Source organism: Physella acuta, unplaced genomic scaffold, assembly GCF_028476545.2.
Source record: "Physella acuta isolate Inbredline_101_S28 unplaced genomic scaffold, ASM2847654v3 ptg001029l, whole genome shotgun sequence".
NCBI classification, from domain to species: Eukaryota; Metazoa; Mollusca; class Gastropoda; family Physidae; genus Physella; species Physella acuta.
Genome location: NW_026732546.1, coordinates 98009 through 119039, shown reverse-complemented (window position 1 = coordinate 119039; position 21031 = coordinate 98009). Strand labels below are relative to the sequence as shown.

Here is a 21031-nt window from a genome sequence, read left to right as displayed (position 1 = left end):
TGCTAATGTAACGTCGAGAGGTATACACAGCCAGAACAAAACGTAAAGCTTAAAAACGGCAACCTGCCGGATTATATGTCGTCAAATTTTTTTGGTTGAACGAATTTCTTTTTAAAATGATCAAAACTCAAACAATGCACTGATTTGTATAAAGAAAATGAAGAATTGGGAGAATAAGATGGCACGGGACTAGAACTGCATTAACTCAACGTTCTAATAAGCAAAGCATACAAAATTAAAGAGCAATTGCATATACAGATTCCGTATAGGCCTACTTCTGCTTTGATATAGTTAAAATAACACTCCACGTTTGTGAAACCAGAATATTAAAATAAAATGCATAAAAATTATCTGTGTGGTTTATGTGTACACCAAACGTATAACCGCTGCACCTATGACACCCCCACAATGTTGTCGAATAACCCTCCAACCAGATAAGATCAACACTCGAACTCTCCAGCAGACTTTCATGTTGCAAGCTACGCCATAAAGCTATGTTTTAACTAGCCTCTCTGCAATACGACAACAGCAAATTACGTGTTTTATTACATCTGGGACATTTTTTAAAAATATACAAGCAAATAGTTAATTCAAGAAATGTCGTAAAATCAATACTGCAGAGCTTAAGGGCTTTTAAAACAATATTGAGCTAGTTTGTTTTTTAAGTTCATAAAAACAAACTTCCGAGCTCCAACAAAAAAATCACAGCACTCTTAACTTAAAAACCATCTAACAAACAATATAACCCTTTTCATAACACTAGCTTCAACGCCTACTATCAAAGTATAATTTTAACAAACCAAGCAAACAATAACAATCAACCTCGGCAGAAGACCAATATACTAGTGACACAGCTCCCGAGCAACCTACGCACTACGCCAAAGCTATAACAACAGCCATGAATTGGGAAAGCTACTGTACAAGATCAACCTAACCACAGTATATTTACGTTTGGTGACAAAACCTCTAAAAATAAACTTACCAAAATCTCTACAAATAATCAACTTTAAAATGCTAATGAATATCAACTAGTGTGGTACATAGTGTATCTGGCACTTCACAAATGTATAATATCTTCTTTACCAACTCATCTGTACAGCTTAGCCAACTAACACTTGATGCCCCAACCATCCCCCACCTAATGCCCCAACCATCCCCCACTTATGCCCCAGCAACCCCTATTTAATGCCCCAGCCATCCCCCACCTAATGTCCCAGCAACCCCTATTTAATGCCCCAACCATCCCCCACCTAATGTCCCAGCAACCCCTATTTAATGCCCCAACCATCCCCCACCTAATGTCCCAGCAACCCCTATTTAATGCCCCAACCATCCCCCACCTAATGTCCCAGCAACCCCTATTTAATGCCCCAACCATCCCCCACCTAATGTCCCAGCAACCCCTATTTAATGCCCCAACCATCCCCCACCTAATGTCCCAGCAACCCCTATTTAATGCCCTAACCATCCACCACCTAATGTCCAAACCCAACCCCCCCCCCCCCCCCCCCACACCTAATGCCCCAGCCATCTGGGCTATAAGAGACGTCAACAGTTATCGACATGCGGCCACAATGGTCAACCCCTGTCCAGTAAATCCTTCCCGCTCATTGCTGTTAAACTAGCCACGTCTGGGCAATTACAGGAAGGAACCGCAGGCCGATACACTCTCCACGTCGTCGATAAGAGAAACGGATTCGATTGCAGTCACCGGAGAACCCGCTAAAGGTATAAAAAAAAAGAAATCTAAAAATACCAGAAACGCTGACACCACAACGATTACCATGAAGTACCACAGCATGACGTCAATTCCATACGCTGACGCATTTAAACAATCGACGGTTGCATTTCGGATACCCGACTTTGAAATTGTGACATGTGGTCGTGTGTTTGTAATAGAGCTAATAAAATATTTGCCATTGCACCGACAAGAAAGGAAGCTGAAACGAAAAAATCCAATAAAAAACAACAAATCTTACCATAAAAACATAACCAGAAATATAAGGATTCATTTTGTAAGGTAGAAACATTCTATCAGCAAGCTTTGTGTAGCAGGAAATGATAAATATGAATAATAAACCCGAATAGCTAAGTAGCGTCCGTGTACGCTGCAAAAGTAATATTTTCTTTTCGAAATCTTCGTCTTCGAGATATTCTTAACTTTTTAAAGCGTTAAAGCTAATTAGCTTCAATTAATTAGCACGCTTCAAATTCACAATAAAGCTATTTCTAAACAAACACTTTTTTAAAAATATAAAACTACCCCCCTTGAGTTTCCCATTAAGTAAAGTGTATCTTGGGGCTTTGGACGAGCCAAAAATAAACAAGAGCTCACGCCCGAGTTGTGTGGTATTCATTTGTTAATGGTGTTGTAAATCTCTGGGCCGGTCGATGGGAGATGGCTTAGACCTAATTACGAGGGCCGGCGGCAGCCTGTCAGTAACAACGTACCCCGCTGTCATCTTTCTTTTCGACAAACACTCTCGGCATTTTCTTTCACGACATGGGCAAATGTAAACATTCAATGCTGGGCCACTACGTTTTGCTTAGTAGCTTTGGTAGAAATAAACATTCGCCACTTCGTTTTTTTCCCCAAACATTTTATGGGTAAAAGTACATAATATTGGTTTTAAAAATCTTGGTAAAATTTAATATTCAAACCATGTTTCTATCAAGTAAACAATGTTGTAATGGCTTAAATAAGATTTGATTTTTTTAACATTTCGTTTTTTGATCATGTCTCTAAATACAAGCACACATTAAAGATTTAGGAAGTAAAGATGCAACACACAGCAAGCTCACATAAGTGGAGCGATCGAAGCTAGAAAGGAATGACAGCCATTGACACCAAAGTGTGAAACACAACACCACAACTTAGAGATCAGGGAACAACTTTACACAACGCCCAACCAGGATACATTTTAACACGTTGATCTATAGAGGAACTCACCGCAACTATACACCTTATACCCAGCCTGAGTCATTTGACAACTTCACACCCATACACCCAAACTGGTTCTTTCACACCCATACACCCAACCTGGTTCTTTCACACCCATACACCCAACCTGGTTCTTTCACACCCATACACCCAACCTGGTTCTTTCACACCCATACACCCAAACTGGTTCTTTCACACCCATACACCCAACCTGGTTCTTTCACACCCATACACCCAACCTGGTTCTTTCACACCCATACACCCAAACTGGTTCTTTCACACCCATACACCCAACCTGGTTCTTTCACACCAATACACCCAAACTGGTTCTTTCACACCCATACACCCAACCTGGTTCTTTCACACCCATACACCCAAACTGGTTCTTTCACACCCATACACCCAACCTGGTTCTTTCACACCCATACACCCAACCTGGTTCTTTCACACCCATACACCCAAACTGGTTCTTTCACACCCATACACCCAACCTGGTTCTTTCACACCAATACACCCAAACTGGTTCTTTCACACCCATACACCCAAACTGAATCCCTTCACCACTTCATACCCATACACCAAACCTGAATCATTTCACCACTTCATACCCATACACAAAACCTGTTCATACCCATACACAAAACCTGAATCATTTCACCACTTCACACCCATACACAAAACCTGTTCATACCCATACACAAAACCTGTTCATACCCATACACAAAACCTGAATCATTTCACCACTTCATACCCATACACAAAACCTGTTCATACCCATACACCAAACCTGAATCATTTCACCACTTCACACCCATACACACAGCCTGGGTCATTTCACCATTTTACACCCATTCAACCAACTGAATCAGTTCACCACTTCATATAAATACACCCGAACTGAATCATTTCACCACTTCACACCCATACACCCAACCTGGGTCATTTCACCACTTCACACCCATACACACACCCAGCCTGAATCACCACGATACGACATCCACACATTAATACCAAACATTCAGGAGGTGGAAATGTGACTGCAGTGAGCGGCAGTGGTAAGTCGGACCACTTGTTCAACATGGACAGATGAACTTCCATTTAAGTGGCTAATTAGCAATTAAAAGTCAGTTAATCACGCCACGTTGACAGATTACAAACCAATTATTCCTTCCATGAATAGTTTCGAGTGGAAACTGATTCAGCAAAATATCTTTTTTTAAAGCAGGCTGATAACGCTACTACTAGAGCACAACAAGAGTGGCTTCCCCTAACTTCGTTTTATTATTCCTTAAAACACGCTAACAGAACAGGACAGTTTTTGAATTTCTGACGTCAACTAAAGGATATTGAGAAAGAAGGAGGGCTTAAAAGTTTTTTTTTAAAAAAAGGTACATTTTCCATATAAAGACACATAGACAATCCGCACTCTTGTTACGGCTTTAGCAAAGTTTTGCAAGATAAAAAAAAACGTAAGGAGAAAAAAACATTTGAAACCCCTAATCAAAAGTGACGAGAAGCTCAAGCAACGAACCAAAATGGCCACAGCCCCCCCCCCCCTCCCCCACGTTCAATACTGTCGTGTGTCGAGACCAAAACAAAAGTTGAATATACGATGCGGCTAAGCGGGTGGTGGGGGAGGGGGTGGTGACGAGACAACAGGTGGGGTTGAAGGCAAGATATATTATGGCCTAATGAGATGCAATGGTACACCTAATGGTAAATAAATATAAGAGAAGGTGAATAGGGTGATGGGCAGGTTTATGAGAATTACTTTTGGGTAAAACAAAATCAATGAGACCTTCATAAAACGTAAACATTGTATTAGAAGATAATTTGGGACAATGGAAATGTTATACCATTTTCCACCGGGAAGGCTATTTGATTTTAAATGAAGCGACAGGTCTGACGGAAATTTTTTTTTTCTAAAATACAAAGCGCTTTAAAAAAACGAAACAAACCGTGAGAATGCAAGGGTTATTAAATAAGCTGAAAGAAGTGAAATAAGCTGAAGTGAAAAAAACAAACTAAAGCCAGGGTTGATAAGATGGATTGGTGCCAGCTCTAAGACGCGGACTAAAACTATTTTGTCCATGCCAGAATCAATGCTCGCCCCACACATGGGATACCAGAAGAAAAAAACTTTATCCGATCTTATCAGTGAAGCAGCACATCCATTACTACAATATAATGACTGGGTCAGGGTAGATACATCCCTCATTGATTACAGCACTGAGCCACGGGTGGACGTATAAAAGCTCACAGCTCTACACACCAGGGGCATACAATGGGCTTGTCCTGTAGTCATCATACCATATCATCTTTATCTTATTTTTTTTCTATGAAAGCTTACACAAGGACCGTTCAGGCTGAAGAGAACACCAGAAGCTTTTTAAAATATTCATAGCAACCGTAATCATGCGTAAGATGGACCAGAATACTACATTTCGGTTTAACCGGGCCGACGATATACAACAACAGTGATGTCTGGGTTTCTGATTGTACCATACACGTAACTGGGAGAACAATAGCCTGTAGAGTAGAATGGCTCTGCGTGTCGCCATCACCAGAAGACAAAATGAAAGTAAAACGTTGATGGAAGCCCCTCCCCCAAACTGTCAAGCTTTCTGAAATCACATGCCTTGTCTTTACGTTTCAGCGCCCATAACGACCGACTAGAAAATGGAGGGATGGACGCAGGTTTAAAAAGTAAAGGCTTTAATTACGCTTCTCCTGATGGAAGACCGCCCGCGGGGGGGGGGGGGGGATGTCGCTGGCAGTCAAGACCACTGGGTGACCCAATACGTAGTAGATAGAAAAGGATTTGCGTTAAATAAAACAGAGTACAATGAATATACATGTATGTCAACATATATATTTATCCTAAATGTATAAATACATAAAATATAAGACAGTAATGTTAAATACTCAAAAACTAAAATGTAGAAGCAGTTGGTCATGTATGTGACTACACAACTCATAATCAAGGGTCACCGCGACAAGATCACAATGGACTGAAAAAGGTCCAACAGGACACTATTTTCACTGAATGTGAATCTTCCAAAGTAGATCATTCTCCTATTTGGCGAAATGAGTATAACAAAGACAATGAGACGACCATAACAAAGAATATTTACACGTCTGCTCTGTAATCACGAAGGAACATGCATGTAGAATAAACTATCCATGCACTAACGTGCCCGAAAAGCCAACAGAGAAGGATGTAACAAATGAAGAACAGCCATTTATCAGCACAGACATAAACATGAAGTTATCTCCCCCCGGGTCGACAGGTAGTAATTTTGTACACGTTTTATCTGTTTCTCACAGCCCAACATAGGAGAATGGAAATCTTTGAATAATTGCATCACTCGAAAAACAAACAAAAATCTCAGGTATTTAATACATTAAGGCGTGGGCTGTATCCTGGTAAACAAAATAAAAACTTGACAAAATGTGCTGGCCAGATACATCAATATGTACAGGGGCTGCCAATGTACCGTTGCTGTCAAATCGGAGCCCACTAAATATCTTAAGGATAATATTCAACTTTTGTCATTGGTCAAACAAAACTTTTTTTTTGTAAATATTTTTTTTACATCTAACGCGGCTTAACGGTGATATCAGCACGTCAATGCTTTAAACAATTTAACGTAATTTTTCAAGAGTAACACTAAAATGACTCTTGTCACAGAAAATGTGTACCGGCCTAACTGTTTTGTAAGTAAGAAACACTGGCACAATAATTAAAACAAATATAATGTGTCCGTCACTTGAAAAACAAAAGGTCTAGCACCCACTCGTCAGCTACATGCCAGCTTGCCGACTGTTTACACCACGTGACAGTTCACATGGAAACCCACATAGTAAGAACAGACAACACCGAGATGATCAGGATTTAAAAAAAAAACAATATCGATCCCTCTCTAAGCGTGACCATAACAAAATATAACGCACGATCGGCTGTTTAAAAAACCGGTTGGCATGGCAACAAATGATACAGACATAATAAAGAAGGACTGCTGACATGCTACATTAATATAATTAAATGAAAACTTTGTCTTAAGTGAACAGTCCTTGTGCTAAAGTAGCTATCAGCCATAACTTCGAGAAAATGACAATAATACCAATATAAACGACAAAAGGACAGGCTTAGGCGGACAGACTATGTGGAAACAGACCTCATTCCTACGGCAGTTGCAAAATCAGAAATGGAAGTAGACAAAAGACTAGTCTGAGTGGAAACGGTGAAGCAGGCCAAAGCATTTCAAGGACTGTAGGGTTAAAGTGGGGAGTGTGTGTGTGGGGGGGGGGGGGATATAAGCTGTTTGATAAAGGTGTTAGAGAATGGACTCGAAAAACTGAAATATGAAGTTCCTATTAAAATAAAGTATTAATATACCTTGCTAACCATAATACTCTATACTAAAAGTAATTAGCATAAAGGAATAAGCACCACTTTTAGAAGAGTCAGTTGTTTAAGACAGGTACAAAATTAATAAATGCTCAGTAGAGTTACCCACAACTGACTTTAAATTAGTATTTGGTAGCGGCACCTCAGCCCAGTAGTTCAGGTTTTGGCTGAGTAATTATTCAAGGCAAATAGTAATTTACTGTTCGGTTGAATAGTAAATAAATTACATGAGCTAGATAGGCGAATGGCGTTCGACTACTACCAAGCTGTGTTTAGCCACAACACTGAAAAGAACTGGTGCACGCAGACACAATAGATTCCATTGTGAAGCTTTATGGCCGTGATTTCAGAAAAACCAATACCTTGATGGGGACGTAGAACGCCAACTCTTCTTAGTGCGCGTAAATAAGTATCGAGTTCATATAGCTAGACAAACGGCACGCCAAGCATTTAGTAACATCTGGATCCGCATATAAGTGTACATACATACACACAAACAGACACTACTGACATATAAAAGCTGATATTAAGATTGTTTGAATTATACTCGCAACATGTAATTCTAAAGGCGTTGACACTCTTTTATACAAAAGAAAAGAACAATCGTATTAAAAAAATTAAAAGGACGAAGATTTCCTTGGTCTAAGCAAATTAGCATCATTGTTCAAAAAGAGAAGAAAAAATAAAATGTGATCCTCAAAGAGAGAATATAGGGTGGGTGAGGCTGATGACGTGTACAGTCGTCTAAAGGATCACATATTTACATGATCACGTGACAAAACAGACAGCTCATGATGTGCTGTTCTTTTCTTTTAGCGGCGACCACACTACATTTCAACACGGGGGAGCAAGAAGAGTAGGATAACTAGACGACCACTATGTACACTCCCAAACTGGTTAAAACTGCTGACTTTACTGGGACTATGTTCTGTACAGGAGTCTACCCATGACGCTGAAAGAAAACTTAGTCAATATTTCTATTTCAGTAACGACGCCAGCTCCCAAAAGCTAGTCCCAGACAGACGAGCAACCATGTGTAAATTCAGCCGTACAATTTACATCAACATGCCCAGTTGATATAATCCACAAACTTCAACATCTACAAACTTAAAGTATAGAATCCATGTAAGAAACACACCTTGAGGGGGCGTGTGCTACAAGCTCCTCCGTGTGTTTACAAAGATGGGACCGGGAATGCAACATGTGTTATCGTTATGACTGACCGAGATCCTACACTAGCTAATTCCTCTACGTCATCTCAGCCTGACCGTGTAACAGTACAACTTTTCTTTCCGCCACTTCACTTTAATAAATCACTGATAACCCAGATGTAATATATTTGGCTTCAAACCAAAATCATCTCAAATTACCACTTCACGTGCTCAACTGCAATCAGTTAGCTATTAATGCAAACCATGGTGGAGTTAATATATTTGATTGCAAAGGCTTGAAGGGGGTGTCGTGTGTATAATGACATAACCCTAATTAGCCGAACTTTATTATACTATAGTCTGAATAAGAGTTGTATCTAGTAATCGCCGACAGTCTACTCTATCACAGTAGGGCTAAGCATTTAACATTTGCTTTTCATATAGACATGTGGTCAAATCATAAAATTTAAAAAAAAAAGTCGAAGACGGAGCCAAGATTAATAAGAAAAAAAAAGAAGCTACATCGACGATAAAAAAAAGAAATCCACACCTATAAGCTGTGAACGTAAACAGGAAACCACGGAGGTAAATAAAAGGTTCCAGCTTTGGGCCTCTATCGAATGCCAAGAATAGAATGAACGCCGGGCACCGTGCCAAATATTTACTTCACACAAACACATTTTTTTTTATCAAAGGCGATCTTGCTGCAGAAATCAAACGAAGAATTAATTACTGGAACATGTACAGCAGGAGGAAATACAAGATTAACCGAAGCATCGGCCTACGTTGATGAGATAAAGAAACAAAAGCTGAGCTGTAAACAACGCATCCAGCACAATAGTTTTTTCATAATGTTTATTTTACTTCACCCAACATTTAGTACAATGCCAACTTCCCACCCTCTCCCTCCCCATTCAAACGTACTCGCAATAAAGAAAGGGAAAGAGCCGCTAGAAACAAGACATAAGGTACGTTAAGCTTTCTAGTAGTTGGTAGCTATTACTCTACTACTTCCTGTTTGATTTATGAATGGCCCCGTGTGTAAATAAACAAAGCTCAGATAAAGAGAATGTTAAAGAAGATGCGGGTAAGGTTATAACTGGCGCCAGTGGTGACTAAATAACACGAATCGACGCATTAGATGAACTGTGTTTCCCGACACAACCAGCCACCTAGAATGAGATAACACCCAGCACCTTTGTTACAGAATAAAAACCTGCCAATGAAACCACTTACAAGGCGGAAACACAAGAGCTTGACAAGAACGGCTAACGGTGAGTAACAGCCCAAGGAATGAAAGCACTACGTTAATACTTAATGAGCCGATCAAACACTTATCTGGTACATGAGCCAGTTGCACAAGGCTGGCAGTGTACACAGAATAGTCTGGCATTATGACGTCACATACACAGGAGGGGAAAGGGTGGGTCGTAACATTGTGTAATGACGGTTAAGAAATATGTGACGTAGAATATATATCATTTGCAAAAACAAAACAAAAAGTAATTAATTTCACCGTTCGAATTGTTTTGGTAGGGAGTGGAAGGGAAAGGTCTGTACATGGAATTTAGTGACGTTCTTTAACGTTAATTCGTTTGAGGGTGGAGTTATAAAAAAAGTATAAATGACTTTTTTCTGACGATGTAGGAAGAACAGATAAATTCGGTTTAAACTGCGTTGCAAAATGTAAGGACAACCCAACACAGAAGAGAATATAAGTGTTATATATGGAAACCTACAAACAATACAAAAGATACACAACCAAACAAAAGCATATACACGCTATATAAAACGTTATTTTAAAAATAAGGATATTTTATACAGAATTAAGCACAGAATACATAGAAAATACCAAAACAGACCTACACAAAACACGTGTACACGCTAAAGAAAAACGAGTACAGGTGATACAGAGGCGTGTACACTGTACACAGAAAAAAAATATCCATAACTGACATAACATGGACACTAAAACCTAAGACATCTAACATGGATAGCTTCACCGGAGATGACAGCCCTAGAACCAGTCAACCATGCACTCTAAACATGTTTATCAAACCACACACGTGAACACGGGCAGCAAATGACGGATGTACTATTACCTCCACAGGGCACACACCATGCTAATCAAAAACTGGGACAAAATCGCCTGCTTGTTGGCGAATAGATCTGCATACAATTTCAGGCTTAATGCAAGGGGAAACAGAATTCATTAACGCTCTACAGGTCGTATAAGCATTTACAGCTGTTCCAGCTTGTAGAGGGGGGGGGGGGGAAGAGACACTATAAACACGGCATTGTAAAAAAAAACAGTAGTAATTTAACAAGTGTCACAAGGCGGGTAGAGCGGATGGGGTTCCAAAAACGAAAAATTTGAATGATAAAATCTGCCTTGTCCCGTTAATTTAAAAAATCAATAAAGTTGTACACATATTTAGGTTCATGGTGACACCATCGGGAATCAGTAAGACAACCATATCATTTATAGTCTTAGTATGTGCATGTAGTATTGTCGTGGGGTATACCGAGAGTTACTGCACCCGGCCTCATTACGTCACTGTGTTGCACACATTAGTAGAAAACATGAAAACTACGAACAGCAAATTATCCAATTAAAAAGGCAAAACTTGGATTTGGAAAGTTAATTAAAAAAAAACCTCATGGGGATAGAACTGATAGAATTATTTCAGTCAAGAAAGAATATTGGTTTATTTCAACCTTAAGTATGAAGTGTTATGGACGCATGAAGCAGGTGTTCATTCTCTGATCGAAGTTTCCTAGCAATCACATTTACAATGAAGTCTCAAGTTGGTATTACGACATACTATGACACAGATTGTACTGTTGACTACACACACACACAACGTGTGCAAGAATGTAATAGATTAAACATAGGACTGGTATCAGTGATAGGACTCAAGGTACAGAGCCCAGTAGCTAATCAAATAAGGGGGAGGGAATAGGGACATCAAAACACATACGACTGTCACTTAGCCATGAGAGGCAGGCGGTGGGCTTGTAAACATACATTAAATTTGTGCGCGACTAGGGTCGATAAACTGATAAAGTACAGAGACTGACACTAACCAAAGGTGAAGGCGAGGCTAGGGACATCAAAACACATATAGGACGGAAATACTTAAACCTATTAGGCTGGAACTAATGGGTGGACATCGAAACAAATGGGAGTGTCATTTAAACTGATGTGAACAAGGCGGCAGATACCATAAACTAAATCACTGAAATGTGTTACTTCAATTACAGAACAGGAATGGAGTCCTTCGAAGGAATGAATAAACATCTTTTTGTAAGACTAGAGATATAAATCAAGTAAAAAAATTGGGGGGGGGGGGGGGGGGGGGGGGAATATATACAAACTAGGGCACTTCGATTATAAAAAGCTCTGTAATACATCTTCCGCTAGCATTAACAAGATATTAATAGGCGCACAAAAAGTGAACAGGGACCAATTAAGACAACATAGAAGAAACGGACTTAAATGCAAGCCATTCTAGGAAACATGACACACGATTCCCCCATGCTTTAGCGGACATGAACGCACCCTGCACATTGTGTGGAGAATTTAAAGAACAATTAAACCACCAACCCGTACACTGCGCTGAAACAATGAGATAACCTGAGTATCAGCTTACACAAAACGTAAACAGCAACGTGTTCATCATACACACATTCGCCTCCAATTAACCCACCAGGTAGACTAAAATTGTGCAAATAAACGGCATGTGCCCGCCGCCCCTCTGGCCAGGGTACCCCCTTTGAAGACATCCTACACTGTTACGTCCCTTCCGCCGCATTACACTCGCCCGCTCTGTTATTTGCATGGCTAAATCCTCTCTTCCACCATTTAATAAACATTTCTCCTCTACTAAATGACCTTTAAAACAAAGCACACAAAAAAAAAGAGGCCACCGAAATAGATTTTTCGCTCGCAACGTTCTTTCCCTTTAGCGAGGTTTTACCGTCCCGTCCCCCCTCTACTAATAACCTCTTTCATTAATTATTGATTACAGGGATGTAGTCGATTGCAGGCGGCCAGTTAGTATTTATTAACTTCAATCATAAAACAATACAATACTGCAAGCAGGCTACATACTTCAAATTTTCAACCCACTTTACATCATATAAATATTTGCAAAGGGGAGACAGCAACTTAGAAATACGATAAGCACTGGTTCTGAATATATATATGGGGCTGAATATATATATATATATATATATATATATATATATATATATATATATATATATATATATATATATATATATATATATATATATATATACATATACAAAATATACATTATATATATTAAATACACCTCCTTTTATAAATATAACAAACACCACCTTAATCTCCCTATACTCTTCTATGAGTGTAATTAAAGCTTGTATCCACAGTTTAACCTATCTCTAGCTAAAGTGCTCATGTTATTGTTTCTACAAGAAGATAAGGCCAGTCTGGTCCACTCACTCAGACCAGCTAAATGTGTGTCAGGGCATCCTATTTCAACAAAACAGGTAGATCCAGACTTAAAGAAAACAATAGGGGGGGGGGGGGGGGAGTGAGGCAAGGAGGGAGGATAGTTTATATATTAACCCATTTCAATCATAAATAATGGAAGAAAATTGAACAGAATACATGAGCTAACTCTAGAGACTTGAAGTTTTGAACAAAAGGGTAAATGTAGCATAAAGCAAAGGTAGATGGAATAGCCAATACAGAGAGCTGAGGTCACTGATAGAACAGCCAAATAGCTGGTTAGAGCTAGAGGTAGATCAGTTAATACAGAGAGCTGACTAGAACAAAGGATAGAACTGCCAACTGGTAAGGACTGGACCACTGATAGAACAGCCAAATAGCTGCATAGAGCTAGAGATAGAACAGTTAATACAGAGAGCTGACTAGAACAAAGGATAGAACTGCCAACTGGTAAGGACTGGACCACTGATAGAACAGCCAAATAGCTGGTTAGAGCTAGAGATAAAACAGTTAATACAGAGAGCTGACTAGAACAAAGGATAGAACTGCCAACTGGTAAGGACTGGACCACCGATAGAACAGCCAAATAGCTGGTTAGAGCTAGAGATAAAACAGTTAATACAGAGAGCTGACTAGAACAAAGGATAGAACTGCCAACTGGTAAGGACTGGACCACTGATAGAACAGCCAAATAGCTGGTTAGAGCTAGAGATAAAACAGTTAATACAGAGAGCTGACTAGAACAAAGGATAGAACTGCCAACTGGTAAGGACTGGACCACTGATAGAACAGCCAAATAGCTGGTTAGAGCTAGAGATAGATCAGTTAATACAGACAGCTGGCTAGAACAAAGGATAGAACTGCCAGCTGGTAAGGACTGGACCACTGATAGAACAGCCTATACAAACAGCTGGGTTACTAAATGGTAGATACCAGTGTTTCTACCAGACTTTTTCCTCCCTGAAGAGATGCCTGAAAGAAACTCTGGTAGGTACAAACCATTGTTAAAGAGTCAAGACAGAAAACTGCATAGGTATTATTAATCATGAGATACAAGACAGGCAGAAGTAAAACTTGAGTTTAAAGTATTGAGTTTACATTTCTAAATAGCACACTTGCAATGCATGTTATTGCACACTTGCAATGCATGTTAGGAAAGAAGTTAAATGAAACAGACTATAAAAAATGTAAAAATCAAACAGGTATAACATTTCACCGCACCTGGTGGCTATGTTAGGAGGAAGAGGAGGAAAAAAAAAAGATAAATAGGCTGTGCAGTAACCAAGGTAAACATGGCAGGCATGTGACTGTTCACACACTGTTAGAGTGGTCAGTCTTGTGTCAATATTACCTCACACAGCAGCTACAGACTCACTGTCTCTCACCTCTGGACATCTTCACTATCTTAACATGACACTACTCACTCAAAGACCACCAGTTTCATAGTCTTTACCATCTTGGTCCCCATTACCATCCACAACTAACTTACCTTTTCATGTCTGTATATAGCAGGTAATCCCAAGAAAATCACAGATGAACTTCATTATGTTCACATACTACCCATTCACAACACAACAATTTTCAGTCTTATACCGCGTTTACACTTACGACATGTATACTATACACGTCTAGAAAAAAAAAACTTCGCAATAGTGAGTAGGCACCCCTATTATCTAAGACCCTATAGCGAAGTTTTTTTTCCTAGAAAATACATGTCGCAAGTGTAAACGCAGTATTAGACCACAAAAAACTTACCTTAAACGAGCATATATAATAAATCCCAAGAAAATCACTTTATACAGGTAGAAACCACAGACATACCTTTTTGTACGAGACAATTCCAGACTTGTCCACTCTCCTGTGTCCAATCTTTCTGTCCTTGTCTCGCAGGGAGTTGGCATGTTGACCAGCCTGCAAGGGAGAAATGAAACAAACTGAAGCCAGGTTTCTCTTCACTTCAACACAGGAAGCCTGCTTTTTAAACAGCCACTCACACCATATTACAAACACCATTGGCCACAAAACGGCAGCCCTCTCACACACACTCAGACACTGGCAAACACATGCTCAATTGAAACCATTTGCTGGCTGTAAGAAAAAACAAATGTACCAGGGCCAAGAGTGCAAACATAGCAGTCACAACACTAATCAAAGACACCCAACAAGAAACCCACCACTATATAGGTCACAGACCCCAAACTCTATTATAAAAAGAAAAAAACAACACTACATATCAGTATACAAAAAAAAAACTAGACAAATGCTAACTTTTTTTTTAATGAAAGACTTATAAAACAATGAAACCGTGTGAGTTCTTATACAACAATGTTAATCACTTAACTTACATATAACACCTACACTGAACTAAAAGTCAACTCCACCTTAACCCTGAATATGTGCTAAAGTAGTAATGACACATTTATACTAGAACCATCAGATGCAAGCTATAGGGTTTTGAAGAAGTCATATTTGAGCCTCTCCAGATATCTAAATGGCTAGTGTTCATCTCATAGAGACTCATGCAACTAACCAATGCAAAAACACACACTATTAACTTTAAAATCAATGAAACTAAAAAACACATTAAAAGTTGCTTTCAACTTTGTAATAAAAAGCAAGGCCAACTACTTGAGACAGATCTTCTCATTAGCTTCAAAAGTCTGGTGAGATTCATGAGAACAAAAACAAAAAACCACTGATTGGGAAAGCCCCATATAAAACTACAAAGGATTTTTTCCTAAACATTTGCAATACTTAAAGCTGACAGGCTAAATGATTTAATTACATGGATGAGGGGAAAATAGACCGGCAAGAGAAACTACAAGAAATACATCAAGGGGAAAATAGACAGGGACAAGAGAAACTACAAGAAATACATCAAGGGGAAAATAGACGGGGGCAAGAGAAATAGAACACCAGATTTCTGCAATGGACAGCTTTCACCAGATTTATTAAAAATATTAAGCTGCCGCATTGAAGAAATTAATCAAAGGTAAGAAAATGCTTGAAAGTAACAAGGTTTTTACCAGTTTTCAATGTAAATGGGAAGAAAATGGCCTACACATTGGACAGATTTTGTCAAAAATATTATTGTATAAACCTAGCAATGGAAGGAAAGTAAAAAAAAATGCAACACCAAAAATAAGATGTAGTTTGTCTAGGTAAAAATTAGATTCAGCAAAATGCTAAGTAAATAACTAGCTTTTCATATCTGAAATCAATGTCCTCAACCTATGGAAGCACAATTTCTTGACAGTCCAAATATAGACCTGATCAATAACAATTATAGCTGTCTACGCAAAAAAAGAAGAAAAAAAAAACAGATTTTCTATTTCTACCCAAATTCAAATGTAGAACTATAGTATTAACACTAGATTAGAAAGAAAAGCTGCAGTAATAAGTAAACAAACTGTAAGAGCATTTGTTACACTAGAGCAACAAACGCAGGTAAAATTCCTTATACCAAAAACCATTTTAACTGTAAAAACAATGTGCAAATGTAACAAGTAAAAGCAGATGTAAAATGATAAAAATTGATAAAGGAACAGCTGTTTTATCAAACAATGTAACCCCTCATGTCTACCTAGCTGTGGGCATAATTAAATTCTACATTTTTAGTTAATATTAAAATGTACTTACATCCATTCTGCTGTCTTCATTTTCTGTGGGGAAAAATAAAAGAAAAACAAGTTCAAAATAGCTCTAGGAGAAAAGACAATAGACATAGGTTAAAAGCACCATAAAAAATAATGTTACTCTATACATCCTGATGCAGTGATTGTGCTCGTATATTATGGATCTAGACATGACAACAAGTAATAAAGAAGACAAATCTAGAGTTAACCAGTAGAGCATGACCAAAAGGCTGGGCTCAAACTGTTGCTGGAATATCTCAGGAGAACCCCTCAACTCTGGAATATCCCAGGAGAACCCCCAACTCATTAGTGAGAAAGGGGTTACAAGTACTCACACTAATGGTTTTTTAAGTCATTTAAGGGTAAGTGCTCAGTGGAGAAAGTTGACTTCTGGATTTTAAAACATTTGATTTCATTTTGAAATGTACCATTGCTATAATAGGAAAATATAATAAGGAATTATAAATTATTCTTTATAACAAAAAAGGGGTTTCTAAATTGCCTAAATAAACATTTTGTATTGTTTAAGATGAATTTATATTAAAAAAAACTCACTCATACAATTTAATACATTAATCTTTAAACACTAACAATAGTACACCTTTTGCTATTGTTCCCATCATTAACTGTTTGTTAAGTCTAAAAAATCAAATTTTAATAACTCTTGCATTTTTTTTTTGCCAGAACCACAATCTTTTTTTTCAACCAACAATCAGAGTACATTGCAAGATTACACACATAAGAAACTATACTTTCATAACAAATTTAAAATTAATTCTGAAAAAGAAATTAGCAATTTATACTTTAAAAACTGTATAAGCGTAATTTATCGATATTTGAATATTTTCAACAATTTAATTCATAAAATGCTTATAAAAACTCAGGAAAGGTGAGTTTTAAAAAAAGTAAACATTTGCGGACAAGGGCCTTTTGGATCTATGTGGATGTCCACATCATGTTAACTTAACTTAATGCTCACATTAAAACAAAAATAAAATCTGCATATATAAAAATGCACAATACATATTTTAGTCAACAGTGCAGTAGATAAGGATTATCACTCGATACAATTTAATTATCAATACTAACCCCCAACCCACCAGTTTTGAAGGGTTTTAAATATTAGCGAACATGCACAAGCATAATAAATTGCTATTTTTTTTAAATTGTGGATAAATATGTATGATAAACGCAGTTGCTGTAACTTGGAATTTATAAAAGCCTTGAGGGTAATGTCAGTAATGAATTGAAAAGGTTAAAAATAAAAAATAAATAAAAATGGCAAATAGCTTGTTTTCAAGACACCAAAATAATTAACTTTGATTGTGCCACAAGTTACAATGTTTTTTTTTTAAGTATTAGACGTGAAATTATTTTTTTAAAAAAGATAAAATAATGAGCACTTTCCCTTAAAAATTAAATAGCCAAGTATATGAAACCCAATATTTCAAGACACAAACAAAATGCACTTTTATCAATAACTAAACATAAAGAAAATATTAGAAAAGCCTTTAGTTGTTAAGTGTATTATAATAAGAATATTAACAATAAGTGTCCAATTTACACCCCCTCCCCAATGGCATTTACCAACAATGACCCCCTAAGGATCAGTTACTAGCCAATTTTTTTTTTAAAGTAGTAAATAAAAATAACCCTGAACATTCAAAATCAGTGGTGTTAATAAAGAGAACAATATAACTTTCAACACCATGAAGTCTGAATGCAGGGACACCTGAAACAAACCTGCTATAAAACATGGCAAATAAAAATTAGCTGACCAAAAAAAACATGGCAATGACATTTGCAAATAGCATACCCATCAACTTGTCCCTTTGTAAATGTCAACCATGACAACATTTTCAAAATTGTTTGCTACCAAGCTATAGAAAAGTTAACTGTAACCCAAAAGGCAGATGTCTTAAGACAAAACATAAAACAAATCAAACAAACCAGGTTTGATGCAGAGTCCACGCATTCAGATTGAACTAATTTAACAATACACAAAAATGAAACTTTGGAAGATATCAAGTTTTAAGCTTATTGAATCAATAAAATTCAACAACAAATTGTAGGTACTCATTGATTAACCATACCTACATATTCATACATCTTAAATAACTACAAACATAATCTTTCCTCCAAGGATTGAAGCTTGGTCATCAGCTTTATGAATAAGTAGGTGTGGCTATTTAGTAAGAACCAAATATTTAGACTTGATAATTTCAAAAATATAGTTACAAATAAACTCAAATGCTTTATTTTTTTAAACACAAATGAAGAATTCAAAAATAGAACAAACTAAACTGGTGGATTCTGCTTTCAAACCTGATGTCAGCAAAAGAGCAAAACATAATGACGGATGAAGGTAAGGATTACGGGGAAAAGGAATGATTATCAAAACTGTCCTACCACTGTAGCTAAGATCTGCAAAATACAAAATTATCGTAGACAATACTGTAGTTCTCCATCAAGAAACACAGCTAATTTAATGCCATAAAGGGCACTTATTTTATAACCAAATTTAGTGCAAAGACAGAGGAGAGTCACAGATAAACTTGGCCAAAACGATATGGGCCTAATAAATAAAAATATCAATCTAAAAATACATGGAGGCTGCTATTAAAATAATTCAGATAATAAAAAGAGTGGTATTTTAAAATACACTTTTGTATGTATAGGCCTACTGAATGTATATGAGCATACATTTTGAGTTTTCCAATACCCTAGCTTAAAAGCTGTTAACATGTCTACTAATTCTTTAATGTGATAGCATGGTCTATGTCAGAACTATGAAAAGCTGCCTTTACAATTTACTATCCCTGAAAGAAGCCAAGTTAACATCATAATAGCCAAGTTGTAATCAAGCTAAATGGACTTGGAGAAAACCTACAGCAGGAATTGAACTTACAAGTTACTATATTCTAGCTTTATCTGATAAGTCATAAGGCAAGACATCGAAATACTAGTCTAAATAGTTTCGGATCATATTTCGAGTCGTCCCTTTGAATCCCGGTCAGAACGTCCCCCCGTCGTGGCCTCAACCAAACGGCGGGCTTGTTGCATTGAGTTAAGTATAAACTCAAAACAATGATATTAACAATCTTTCAGTCTGTCAGGCCACATACCACGCACACATAGTGTTGTGTGTTACTGTTACTGCCAGCAGTTACTGGCGTTAGGTTGTTAGTTGTATTGTTATCTTGAATAGTTAGGGCCTGTATGTTAAGAAATTAGGGTTAAGTGTTTGATAGAACAAGAGTTGTCATTAAGGATTGCATTAACATTAGCAAGCCATGTTTGTATTTCAGTTAACTTCCAGAAAAGTCAAAACTAACACCACTGCCTTAGGCCAGGGCAGGGCCTTTAAAAAGCTTTAACTTATTTAAGAAGATTCCATCCTCCAAAAACTTAAGTTATATAATAATTAATAGCACAGCTAATTCTACCCGACCCATTGTTTTTTTGTGACTGGTTTTTATAAGGAGTTCAGTCTGTCAAGACTCAATATTCAAGTGTCAACTGAGTTGAATTAGTGACTGGCTGAGATAGATCTTCTAGCTGTCTGATTGAGGGTTTTTTGAGCCCTTATTTTAAAAAAATAAATTAATTTTAAAATATTTCAGTTTATTTTTAACGAAGTAGAGAGAGATCTACAACAATTATTTTATGAGTTAAATTTGATTCGCATTATATTATAAAAACGTACCTTCCCCATCCATATCTTGACCGCTGAATGCTTCAGATACATGGGAGACTGTGTCAGCTTGTGGGGCGGCTGCGGCCATTTTTTAATAATTTAATACAGAAAAACTAGTCTGCGACAGAAATCTCCGACTGACAATAACTGACTTAATACAAGAAATATTATCAAAACAAAAAACCCAATTATAGTTTAATTGGAGCTACATGTTTTATGTATCGAAGGACATGAACGTCTATAAAGAAGGCACTTCGTTCAAACCACGAAAGTAATTTACTGAATATCGTATGTTGATTTTTTTTTTCCCACTGGTTAACTAGGCTCAATGCGCATGTGCGATTGTCCTGGAAGTAAACAGAATGGGCCTACAACTTCCGCATTCTTTGTTGCATTTTTTAGGCAAATCTTTATGTAACACAAGTTTATAGTCCAAACCGTTTTGCGTATAGATTTAACTTGAACAAAACAAGTTTTCTGATAAACTAGCTTTATATAAAGTGCATGTAGAAGTATAGTTGATCAGGGGTGGGTAAATTATCCTTTTTTTGAAAATTTCCCCTCCCATCCTACATTCTTTTAAATCATATCATCAACGAAAATAAATTAGCGGCCACTCAGGCGTCCTGCCTTGTGTGGTAATTATTTGTTTGTTCCCCTTTGAATGTGATTAAAACTGGAATTTTAATAAACCA

General features: G+C 37.5%; 1 protein-coding gene across 15 annotated transcripts in view; it reads right to left on the bottom strand.

Annotated features, from left to right (window-relative positions):
* The window catches only part of LOC131954783 (phosphatidylinositol 4-phosphate 5-kinase type-1 alpha), a 57882-nt gene extending 37208 nt beyond the window's left edge, over positions 1–20674 (bottom strand). For 14 of the 15 annotated variants that reach the window (XM_059318544.1, XM_059318549.1, XM_059318547.1 and 11 more), the window contains exons 1-4: positions 20346–20674; positions 19049–19063; positions 16644–16666; positions 14826–14915 (exon numbers count right to left, since the gene is read on the bottom strand). In XM_059318544.1, the coding sequence (XP_059174527.1) occupies positions 14826–14915; positions 16644–16666; positions 19049–19063; positions 20346–20424 (207 nt within the window). In that variant the 5' untranslated portion in view covers positions 20425–20674. The remainder of the gene's footprint in view (positions 1–14825; positions 14916–16643; positions 16667–19048; positions 19064–20345) is intronic. The other variant, XM_059318546.1, reaches the window with a different exon arrangement.
* Positions 20675–21031: the final 357 nt, after the last annotated feature.